The following is an 11,784-nucleotide window of genomic DNA, read 5'->3' as shown; positions in this document are numbered from 1 at the left end:
TGGCTTATTTCCGCCATTCCCCCCCACACACTCCCTTTATTAAGTTTCAATTGATTCTCCACACCTCCTTCTGCCCCCCAAAAATGAGCCTTCGCCTCCTTGGCTCCTTCATAGCTGCCACAAACGTTACTTGTGTTTGGCAGCCTGGTGAATTATTCACGCGTGCCGGGAGCAACGGAGATATTACAGGTCTCGGAGGAGCCAGTGAGGCTCGGTTGTCACAGCTCTGGGTGGCTGAACCGTCGTTGTCGTCGTCCCCTAGCCCCGTCCGACAAAGTTTTGTCGAGCCCAGAGCGGAGCTGAGGGACAAGAAGGCATTTCCTCCGTCGCTCCTTTCCGGGGTGAAGCGAGGAAGATCCCGGGGCCGAGGTGGGCATCACGCCGGGGCTCGCCACACGCAGCTCAGTCCCGCGGGACCCGGGAGTGACAGGGAATCCCAGCCGCCTCCGGGCACAGCCTGTTCTCACCTCCTCTTATGCTCATCCCCTCCTTCTCAGAGCGAGCTCCGCTGCCGCAAAACGCCGGTTCCTCCTGTAGCCAAAGAGGGCTAAGGAGAAGGCTGTAGCTGCACACTGTCCCTAAACGAGAATGACCTAGGGGACAGCCTAGCGTGGCCGATGTGACGATCCCCTCCGACCGATCTACCCCGCCTGCCCCGCGACCCAGCCTTGCCTGCCTCCGCCGGGATTGGAATGGGGTGAGGGGGTCCCGAGAGCTGCAAAATCTCTGGCACCCACAGAGCCTGGCATTGCCGGGACGCCTGAAATGCTCCCGTCGACTCCGTCCAGCGGGGTCCTGCAAATTGAGTTTCTCGAAGTTTTTAATTAAAATAATAATAATAATAATAAACAACATTTTTTCCTCTTGCCTGGAGATGGGATAGGCGCGTCTCGGCTGTTCTTCCTGGGAAGTCGGTATTCAATCGGCTTTCTCGGACTGAAAATTAAAATACTGGCGTTTAAAACAATAAAAATGCGTTCGTATTCACCTCTCTCCCTCGGGACCCTATCGTCGGGGGTAACATGGGGTCCGTCTGGGGATCCAGGAGAGAAGACCAGTTTTCCAGATCCCACAGAGTCCAGGAAAACCCTACAAACTCTCTTGGGAGCATTCCCGGACACGCTAAGATGAGAGAGGAGGTGCTGGCCCTCGATATTTGGCGGTGAGGGGACCAGAGGAGTTGATTATCCCCGAGAGTTACTTTTAATGTGTGCTTTACAACGTCTCGAAAAGTATGTGGGCTCCCCATTTTTCCTTGCATCCCGTCCAAGAGCATCCTCTCTCACACTGGCCCAAGGGCTCGCTCAAATTTGGGCTCATCTCCCTCTCTTGGCCCTGCGGCAGGGCGACGGGAGGAGCACCGGGCACCACCGTGTCCAGCTTTACTCCTCCGGGGCTTTTTTTGGAGGGAAGCAAATTGGCCCTGGGGATGGGCAGAGCGTAGTTGGACTCTAGTGCCACTGGTCCCGGCGCAACTGGGTCGCCCCGGGAGTTCTTTTGCAAACGAAAAGGGCCCGGGAAAAGGCAGAAAGCCGAGCACCGTGCTGTCTGCCGGCCGGGGGACACTGCTGCCCGCTCCCAGGCTCCAGGCAGGGCTCCTGGGATGGCAGATTTCGCCCCTGCCCGGCCCCGCGCAGGTCCTACAGCAGTTACCGGAGCCCCCGAGGGAACGGCGGCTTCTCCGCTTTTCTTTGCCAGGGAAAGGCCGAAGCTTCCTGGGGCCAGTGAGCTGCAGCAGAGACAAGCGTGAGTGTTGCCCCTGACCTCAGCTCCTCGGACTCGGGTCATGTTTATTTTTGGTGCAGGGAACTTTTTTCCCTCGCAGGGAGCTGGTTGCGAGGGGAAGGAGAGGGCGATATCTGTAAATGACTTCTAGAGATTGGCTTTGCCTGGAAGTTTCCCCCCAGTCCCGCAGTGCCTCCTCGCCCCTCCGAAACCCCCTCGCCAGCATAGCCGGGAAGCAGTAAACGGGCAGCTCGGGACGGTTGTTTTACAAGGGGAACAACAACGAGTACTATTCAGTCGGGGCAAGGGACACCTGTGGGTGCATTTTACAGGCCGGTTTGCAAGAAAGTTTTAGGACAGGGGATCTCGGACCCCACCGCAGCTCTCCCTTTGCCAGACTCCACGGCGGGTATCATCGGGTTCACTCAACACTTGCAGCCTCAAACATGTGAGATGCTTTAAAACAAAAATAGCAATTATTCTCAAGGTTCCCAGCTCCCCGTTCCGGCCCTTTGTGGGACACTGTGACAGAACCCGGCCCTCGCTGTCAGCTGGAGAGTAGGGAGTTTATTCTTCTCCCCACTGCTAAAAGGGAGCTGTAACGTGTTTAGACCACTTAAACTAAGCAGACATAACTGGGAGCCATGCACGGCTCAGCTATGTCGGGAAAGGAGGTGTCATTTGTACGCAGTTACTTTGGTGATCAACACTTTGAATGATTTATGCCGCTTACTTTAATTATATTCCTGTGACATTTTCCTGGACAAAAGTGGGCCGCACACAGCCAAAATCAGTCAGGCCCTGCAGTGCCCTGGACTCTGCCCACCATGCCCGGAAAGGCTCCGGGCCATGAGGTGGAGTAGCCATGCCGGCACTCCAAAATACGGCTCAGGAGGTGGCAAGGGGAGACGTTTTCAAAGATGCTACTCGTAGCTAGAGGGACTTTTTGTTCTCCCTAGAGTAGTTTCCGATTCCGCGGTACTTTTCTGCTCCATGGAGGAGAAAAGGCCGCTGTTCTATTCACCTTTCTTCCCCGGTGAAAGGCAAGGGCCAAGAGCGATACTTCCTCGACGGCGATGGAGATTCCTTCATCCTTCCCCAGGGATAGCGAGGGGCAGCCGTTCCCCACCGCCAGGCCAGCTCAGCTCTCTGTTTTTCGGCCGGGGCCCCGAGACAAGCTTTTTTTCTGCCTGCACCAGTAGGGGATCAGTTTCGAGTCCTCGCTAAGAGGGACTGGAGATGGCAGAAGGGGACGGGGTTGAAGCTCTGCAGATGAGGGTGTTTTTCCCCAGACGACTCCAAAACTAGGAGGTACGACCCGCAGATGCCTCCCGGGGGGACAGACAGAAGGACCTGGAGGAATGCGGAGTTCGGTGACAGCGGCCCCCGGTGCAGCCGGAGCCCGTCCTAAGGCCCTCCGAGAACTGAAAGATGCGATGAGACCTGGCGCTGGGCACCAAGGGTTCCTAATTCCAGGCTGGGTGACAAAAGGGCTGTCAAAAAAAAAAAAAAATCAAAGTAATTAAATTTCGAAGGATAAATGCCGAGCTGTCCCCCTAAGCCGAGGCGGGGGCAACCCAGCCTGCCCATCCTCTTTTTTTACCACCTCTGGAGGACGGAGGAGTTGTTTGAGAGAAGGGAGTTGCAGCGGTTGCAAAAGCGAAGCGAGCGCAGGGGAAAACACCGAACCCACCAACCGGCCAGCGATCAGCCTAGAGTCCAGGGGAGGAAGGGTCGGCTGGACCCCTGCGGGACAGCCACAGGGTGCCGAGGGGACTTGGGAGGGGGAAGGGGTGAGACCTGCCTGCTTCACTCTCAGCCTTCTCCTTTCTCAATGATATTCTGCTTGGAAAGGGAGGGTGGTGTTGGGGCAAGAACAAGCGGCAGGCCTGAGGCCGCCACTCTGAGCTACTCGTGCAAAGCTTGACCCGGCAGTTGCCCAGGCAAACGCAGAAGGGTCCCTCTGAGACGGGGAGCCCATCCTGAGGCAGCTGATGACTCCTCCAAAATTTGCCCCTACTCGGGACCTAAATAAAAACAGGAGTGCATTTAAAGTCCTGTTTCCTCGCGCAGGCACAAGAAGGATGATGCGGACTACGCGGGGACGACAGTGCATCGGGAAGGGTTTGCCCTTCTTTTCTGTGTCTGGCTCGCTTCTGGCCTTGCCCGCAGCAGAGCGGACTGAGATAGGGGTGCGGGTGCGTATTGCGACCTGAGTCTTCATCCTGCTCCGCGGGGAAGGCAGGCTAGGATGTATCCTGCTGTCGGTGGCTCGGCACATCCCAAAAGTCCGCTAGCCCACCCAAATTCTCACCCAGGAAGGACATTATTTTCTTTCTTTCCACGCCCCCCCCCCCCCCCCGCTTTTCCTCCCCCCCCCCCCCCCCCCCCCCCCCCCGCCAATCTTATTTCTGTAATTGTAGCACCAGCATCCCCGCCTGAGTTCTCAATAAAGCCTGGATCCTGACATAAAACACAACGCTGGAAAATAATGCAAGGGGACACAAGGGAGAGGAGGAAAGTCTCTAATTGGTTAAAATATGTTTAAATCACTTCATAAAACCCAAGCAAAGCGAAGAAAATAATCCACCTAGCAAAGCAAAGAAGCAGGGCGATTTAGAATCAGTGTAATTCGCTCCCCCCCCCCCTCGACCGGCTCCCCCCCCCAGCTCCTCTCAGTATTTGATATGATGAATAACCCAATATAGGCCTTTAAAAATAGGTCACTGCATAAAGAGACTCCCAGAGAGCTATAAAAAATGGGAAGAGGGCGCTTTAAGGAGAGGAGCCATTTGCTTCTTTTGTGCTTGTTTGGTACCTAGCGGCCTGGGAGCTACCAGCCGCCCTCCTCCTACCCGTCAAGGTGAGGAGGGAAAGTTGGGGCCGGCCCCAGTCCTGGGCTCTCCTCCCGGCTTGCCTCCCCGAGATGCGTCCGGCAGCCGCCGCCCGCCCCGTCCAGTCCAAGCTCCGTCGGAGGGGAGCGGGGGCGGGGTGGGGTATCCGTGCGTGGGGTGGGGGTCAGGCAGCTCACCCCAAGGCCTCGGGGCTTTGTCTCTGGCCCTGCGGAGCGTCGAGACCGAAGTGAGCTCGCGGATCGAGTAAAAAGAATATCAGAGGAGCCGTCCTGGTCCCCTCGAAGGGCCGCTCCGGGACAAACCAGGTTTCCTCCGAGAGTGGGGCACTTAGCTAGCCACGCCGCCGCTGCCCCCGCTCCAGAGCCGCCCGCGCGCGTGTGGTAAAAGGCCTCAGGCTGGGGACCCTCCTCCCCGGCCCCCACAGATGGCTTTGACGGGCTGCGGAACCTAAGCGCTGCCTACCCTTCGCTGCCTACCCTTTCTCTCCGCGTTTTCCCCGGTCGGGATCACCCGCCACCCACGGCATCAACGGAGCCAAAGAAGCCGCCGACATCCCAGGAGCGAACCCGGCCCACACCCTCCTCGCAGCCCCTCCTCGGGCACCCCGGCATCGGCATTCTCCCTGGGGGGCCCTGTCTCACTGCACAGCTGCCCCCAGCCGGCCCCCAGCAGCCCACTCCAACACAGGGCGCTAGGAAAGAGGAGCACGACAAATTCGGCGGACACCTTCGGATTTTATTGGAAAGGAAAGATCTGCCTTACCTGGAGCCAGGCTCTCCCCTTCTTCCCCTCATTAGAAAAAAAAAATCAATCGACTCTGGGTAGAACTGGAAGCAGACATTTTAAACAAATAATCTAGTAGCCGAAATTAGCAGGAGGGAGAAATAGAAAGGAAAATAAATATTGGGAGGGGGAAAAAAAAATACCAAGATACCGCTGGATATTTTTCGTTTTGTTTTGTTTTCCCGTATTATTATTTTTCACTATACTGTATTATCCTGATGCAATAAAGGCTGGTTTGTAATGTAATTTTAAAATATATATGTCCAAACAAATAGCAGGGCCAGAATATGACAAGTGCATTCAGCATTATAATTCAACTGGGCTCCACCTCCATACCGCCTCCTAATTAATGGGTCTCCGAACTTGCAAAAGCCTGCATTGGACAGAGAGAGAGAGAGATCAAGAGAGAGAGAGAGAGAGAGAGGGCGAAAAGTGTCATTGAAGATAATTGATTACCTCCCAATCAACAATAACTTGTTAGCAATAGTCAATTACCCCGTCTCTTCTCGCCTCTTTCCCCCTGGTCCGAGGTCTCGGTGCAAGGGCTGCTCTCCCCATCTCCGAAGTCGTCTTTTTCTTCTTCTTCTTTTTTTCCTTCTTTTTTTTTTCCTTCTTCTTTTTTTTTTTTTTTTTTTTTTTCCCCAGTTATCTTTTGGGGTATTCGCTTGCGGGGTGGGGGGGAGGGCAGAGAAAGTGCTGCGATTTGGGGTGCTTCTTAAAATAGCAGCTGGAAAGAGGAAGAGAGGAGAGAGAGCGAGCGGAGAGTGAGAGGAGGGGGGGGGGGGGGGAAATCCCCGACCCAAAACGCTGGGACAGGCGGTGCGGCAGGACCACCTCCCGGCGAGGGACCGACGGCAACTCTGCTCCGCTCCCGGCCGCTGCCCTCCACCCGTCGCCCTGCCCGCCGCCCGACGTGGCTCTCCCCGGCAGGACCCGGGGCTACTCCGCCAGAGTTGGAGGTGGGCTTCAACTTTTGCTCGCTGTCTCCACCGCCGTCGCCCCGCGGTCCTGCCGGGGGCTTCTCCCCGCGGCAGCGCATCCCCGTCGCTGGTGGGGAAGGCAGCCCCGCGCGGCCCGGCCCCACCATGACTTCCAAAGAAGAACCCAAGCCCTCCTCGGGGGAAGAACGACGGCGGAGCCCCTTGGATCACCTCCCACCGCCTGCCAACTCCAACAAGCCACTCACTCCCTTCAGCATCGAAGACATCCTCAACAAGCCCTCGGTGCGGAGGAGTTACACCCTCTGCGGAGCGGCCCATCTACTGTCCGCCGCCGAGAAGCACCCCCAAGCCGGGCTGCCCCTCTCCGGCCGAGCGCTACTCTCCCAAACCTCGCCCCTCTGCGCCCTGGAAGAGTTGGCCAGCAAGACCTTCAAGGGGCTGGAAGTCAGCGTGCTGCAGGCTGCAGAAGGTAAGCTCCTGACAGAGTTGGGGACATCCTCCCGTGGGTGAGAGCCCCGTTCCTCTACACGGCCTATTTGTCCTTCCCGCCCCCCAGATCTTCCGGGGTGTCACACGGGGTGGAATAGGGGGTCCTAGGTGACCGGTAGCGGGCGGCATCCTCTACCCGGGGCCCTCGGGATGTGCGAATGGTGGCTCTGCCCCGCTCCCCGCTTTCCGATACCGACAGGGCAGGGGCGTGGGGGCCGGGGCTCGCGTGGGAGGCGGGGAGGCTGAGGTGGGGGGACGGACATGGGGACAGCGGCGACAATCTGGCGACTCGTCGGCAGGCAGGGACGGGATGACAATCTTCGGACAGCGACAAACGCCGAAGAAGCGTCGAAAGTCGCGGACGGCCTTCACCAACCACCAGATCTACGAGCTGGAGAAGCGGTTCCTTTACCAAAAATACCTGTCACCGGCGGACCGGGACCAGATCGCCCAGCAGCTGGGGCTCACGAACGCCCAGGTCATCACCTGGTTCCAGAACCGCCGCGCTAAGCTCAAGAGAGATCTGGAGGAGATGAAGGCCGACGTGGAATCGGCCAAAAAGCTGGGCCCCAACCCTGCCGTGGACATCGTGGCCTTGGCCGAGCTGGAGCCCACTGCCGAAGGCAGAGGCAAGGCGAGGCCCGGTTCCCCGCCGCCGCCCCCCGCCGCCGCCCGGGAGCCCGCCGCCCCGCCGCCGCCCCGCCCCGCCTCGCCCCCCACGGAGCGGCCCCGCAGCCGCCGGGACAGCGAGGAGGAGGAGGACGAGGAGGAGGAGGACGTGGAGATCGACGTGGATGACTGAGGGGCGGCCGGCGGGCCTCCCCAACACCACTATCCGCCCTCCCCCGCCCGGTCCCTCTATCCCTCACCCCGGCAGCTCCAAACTGGCACCCTCGGCCTGGCCCTGGCAGCGCGGCGAGGCGGCTGCTCCCGCTTGGTCGGAGCAATAAGCAATAGAAACCCACCGCAAACACCCGCAAACACCAATTAATTTAAGGTAGAGTCGATTATCCCTCCGCCTGTCACATCTTCGGAATGGTGCAATTACGGACGGCTTCTGTATAAATATTTAAACGTATATGTTGGATTTTTTCCCCCCTTCCCCCTTCTTTTTGAGGTTTCGATTATTATTTTTTTTAATAGCTACCAGTGACGATTATTTTGTCTATAAAGGATACGCGTAACCTTGGAATAAACTCGGCTTCCGACAGATGTTTGAGTAGGCAGTTGTTTTCAAAGACTTCCGAAACGAACCACTCTAGAAGAGATTTGAATTAGGCTTAAAACAGCTACAGCAAAAAAATAACCACTTTCCTTTCCTTGCATGTTTCAGATGTGCACGAATCAATTATATATTTTTTTTTTCCTTTTACAAATATTTTTTCTTTTACAATCTTGGGAACTTAGGGATGGGTTATAATGCAAGTGAGAAAAAATATATACTTTCTTTTTTTCCTAGAACATAGAGATTTGTCTTCAATGCAATTTCTGCCTCATTTTACCAATTAAAAGCTATTTTTACCATTTTCTGCTATTGTTGTGCTTTTATTAAAAAGCTGCCTTTCGTATTTTTGATATGAAGGTGGTAGTAAAAAAAATAAGGAAAAAAAAAGAAAAAATCCTAGAATTATTTTTTACTCTTTGTAGAGTTTTTGCATGCTAGGGAAATAAAAAAAAAAAATCTCAAGAGCAAGACACTTAAATATTACACTATAAATTTAAAAAGAAATAAACGAATGTACAGATTTAAGACCTGGGTTTGTTTGAATTGTACAAATTTTAAAAGGCCTGCTATTTAAGTTCCGATAGGGACAATGTCGCTTTATTTACTGTCTCTTAGAATTGTACAGATAGCTCTTTTTTCCGATACAATAAAATCTTTACCATTTTAATGTACTTCTAGCGTCCTTCTTTGTCAACAAAAAACCCACTCCGCTGGTCCGAGATTATCGTAGATCTTCTTCGCATACTCAGAAATCTCCCATCCCGTTTGCAGTTAAAGTTACTTGAATCTGGGAGGAAAATACGGGGAAGGAGCAAATTAGCTAGAATTTTATGACATTGTTTCTTGTTATTCATTTATTTTCTAAGGTTAATGCATGCCAGGTATCCATGGATCAGTCAGGCCGGAGGTGAGAGAGGGCTACCCAGCGCGAAGGATGCGGGCTGCGGCGGTGGGAGCTCAGAGGGGCAAGTGGAGATACTGGCAGTCCCCACTCCCGCCTCCAGTCGAGGGTTCCCAGCCCGAAATTAGAAAGGAAAGGGAAGGCGGAAGCAACATGAATGAAAGAAAATCCAAATCCGAGCAGAAGAGAAGGAATTGTCACTGGGTTGGACAAAAAGGAGAGAGGTGGATGAGCGGGGGGCGCTGCCCTCCGTACCCTCGCTCCTGGGCAAAAACACTGCCACAGGGACACGAGGGCGGAAAATGGTTCGTTTCCTCTTTTCTCTCTTCTTCTTTTTTTTTTTTTGTCTTGTTTTGTTTTGTTTTGTTTCCCTCCCCTCACTCCCTGTTTTTTTTTTTTTTTTTTGTGTTTTTTTTTTTTTTTTTTTTTTTTTCCCCCTCCAAAATTACTGCTCTGGTGAATGTGTTTTCTCTTGGCAGCGTGACCTGCCTTTGGAGTCGAGCAACGTGTGTTTCTTTCTATTCTTCACAAAATTTATGTGAGAAAGACAAATCTGGTGTACAGTGGCAGAGCTCGGCAGAGAAGTGTCCAGATAAGACAGGGCTGGTTTGTGGGTCGGATTTTTTTTTTTTTTTTTTTTTTTTTTTTGGTCCAGTTTCTCCGAGGCTAAATAAATCTTTCTCCTCTTTGAGAATGGATGGGGTTGTAATTTTTAGCGTAAAGCATGAAAACTGGGGACAAATGAGCCCTCTTCTCTGAAGTGACAAGCGACAATGGAGCATATACAGCCTCCTGCGGTTCGCCATGCTGAAACAAGCGTGCCCCTCCGCAGCAGAGAGAAGGCGAGCGCTTGGAGACCATATGGTTTTTGAATTTTCTTCACAATTTCCAGACAATTTGATGGATTAGGTTAACCCTCCCTTCCACTGTTTAACTCCACAACAATGGAAGCAGAGCTGTTCTCTCTTCGACGGGGCATCTGTGCGCTTCTATTCTTTTCTCTTTCTCTCTTGGTATTTGGAACAAGCCTATGAATTACAATGAAATTCACTTTTCTTTAGTATTATTTCGAAGAGCACTTGTTTTCCGCCACCTCCCGCCCCCATCCCGCCATCCCTCTCTTTTTTTTTTTTTTTTTTTCCTTTTTTTTCCCTCCTCTTGTTTTGTCGTGAGGGTTTTTTTGTAGGTTTGGTTTGGTTTTTACCTCCGAGTGATAGCTTTGACTTCTGTCCAGATCTCTCGGAAAGCCTTCAATCTTGTCCTTAAGTGTTTTTATGCTAAACAGGCAAATCGTAAATGCTGAGAAACTGTGACATTTATGTGAAGATCTAGTTAAAGGGCTTTATTTGTTTTCTTTATCTGTTGGGGTTTTTTTTTCTCCAACACACACACCACCACCCCCATTCCCTTTCCTCTTCCCCCTCCTCTCCTGTCCCCTCCCTCCTCCCAGTCTTTTATTCTTTTGTCTTGGAATGGATTTAATGAGGCTGCAAACACTACAACTCAATATAACCAAGAAATAATAAAAAAAAAAAGAAAAGAAAAGGAAAAAGGATCAAAAAAAAAAAAAAAAGAAGGGTGTCTGGGTGTATGGAAAACAGGCTGGAAGTTAATTTGGATTTCTGATCCATTGACTCCTGTGTGCACAGAGGAAGGATGCCGGGGCCTCCTTTCACCCGCAGAAGTTTGCCACACGTGGTTGGGGCGGGTTGATAAATAAAGCCTCCTCTCGAAGATTTCCAGCGTGTTAATTTGGCTAGCTCTCCATTTCCAAATAACTGCAATTTTGATTATTTAATTTGGATATCGAAAACCAAAAGGTCTTTTATATTTTTTTTAGGATTTTGAGGGGCTTAGCTTAAAAATAAAGCATAGGCTGTGCCTTTCGTTTCCATACATTTAGAAAAGCACCGTTCCTTGGGATTACCTAGCCGGGGAGATGTATTGCTCGAGGCTTGCTCTTTCCCGAATTTTAAATACAATCTGGAACTGGTTTAATTTGTTGTTGTGGGTTGTTGAGTTTTTTTTTTTTTTCCGCTCTTATGCTTAATTTCATTTTTCTCTCTCTTTTATTTATTTTTTCCCCCAGAGATAGGGACGCGGTGACAGCGCTGAATCGTGCCTTTTGGGTCTGACCCAGCCCCGGGCCTTCCCCGTCTGCTGCTGCCGGGCCCGCGATCCGGGCAGTAGGCAGGGCCCGCACCGAACCCCTCCCGCCCATCCCGCTCCCCGGAATTACCCTGTAGCCCTAAACCAGCCGATCCTGCGGGTGAAGGATTTATCTCACCGCCCCAGCCGCCAGGACCTGCTCTGCCCCGGAGAAAGGGAGAGCTGGGTCGCGACCTCGGGGATCTGCTGGTCGGGGGCAGGTGGGAACATCGGCCCCCTCACCTGGCTTTGTCCCTGACTCCGGTGTTTCCTGCGCTGATTCGCAGCGGGGGACAGAGTAGGTCTCGTTATCCTATCCTCGGGCAAACATGGAACGTTTCGGTGTTCCTTGCCCTCGGCCCAGTGTCCCGTGTTCCTGCTACCCGCGACTTACACTGTGGGGAAGTAGACACGGGGGAGAGGGAGAATCTGGCCTTTCTCAAATTAATCGAATAGAAAGGGTCCGTACTCAAGCGGGGAAGACGAAATTCTCAACAGGGAAAAAAGGTCTTAAACCTGCTCAAATAGGGCTGCGAAATTTCCCTAGGTCCTGGTTTGGGGAGGTGAAAATCCGCGGTTTGGCAAAAGGCTGCGCGGGAGCAGGGGGCCAGCTTTGCAGGAGCGGGAGGGAGGCTAGATAGCCCCCCCGGAATGCTGTGCCCCAGATGCCTCCCGTCGGGGTAGGCAGGTGCGAGTAGGCTCAGCGCAGTGGCTATA

At 53.3% G+C, this 11,784-nt stretch overlaps 1 protein-coding gene across 1 annotated transcript; it reads left to right on the top strand.

The window, feature by feature from the left end:
* The first annotated feature begins 6,421 nt into the window (after positions 1 to 6,421).
* On the top strand, positions 6,422 to 8,294 carry LBX1 (ladybird homeobox 1). The gene is made up of 2 exons (XM_064145604.1): positions 6,422 to 6,773; positions 7,093 to 8,294. Exons 1-2 carry the CDS (start codon positions 6,449 to 6,451, stop codon positions 7,593 to 7,595), a joined length of 828 nt encoding a protein of 275 aa, XP_064001674.1. The 5' UTR covers positions 6,422 to 6,448; the 3' UTR covers positions 7,596 to 8,294.
* Positions 8,295 to 11,784: the final 3,490 nt, after the last annotated feature.

This window comes from Pogoniulus pusillus, chromosome 6, assembly GCF_015220805.1.
Source record: "Pogoniulus pusillus isolate bPogPus1 chromosome 6, bPogPus1.pri, whole genome shotgun sequence".
Taxonomy (NCBI): domain Eukaryota; kingdom Metazoa; phylum Chordata; class Aves; order Piciformes; family Lybiidae; genus Pogoniulus; species Pogoniulus pusillus.
The sequence above is the reverse complement of the archived record's forward strand: the minus strand, read 5'-3'. Positions and strand labels throughout refer to the sequence as shown.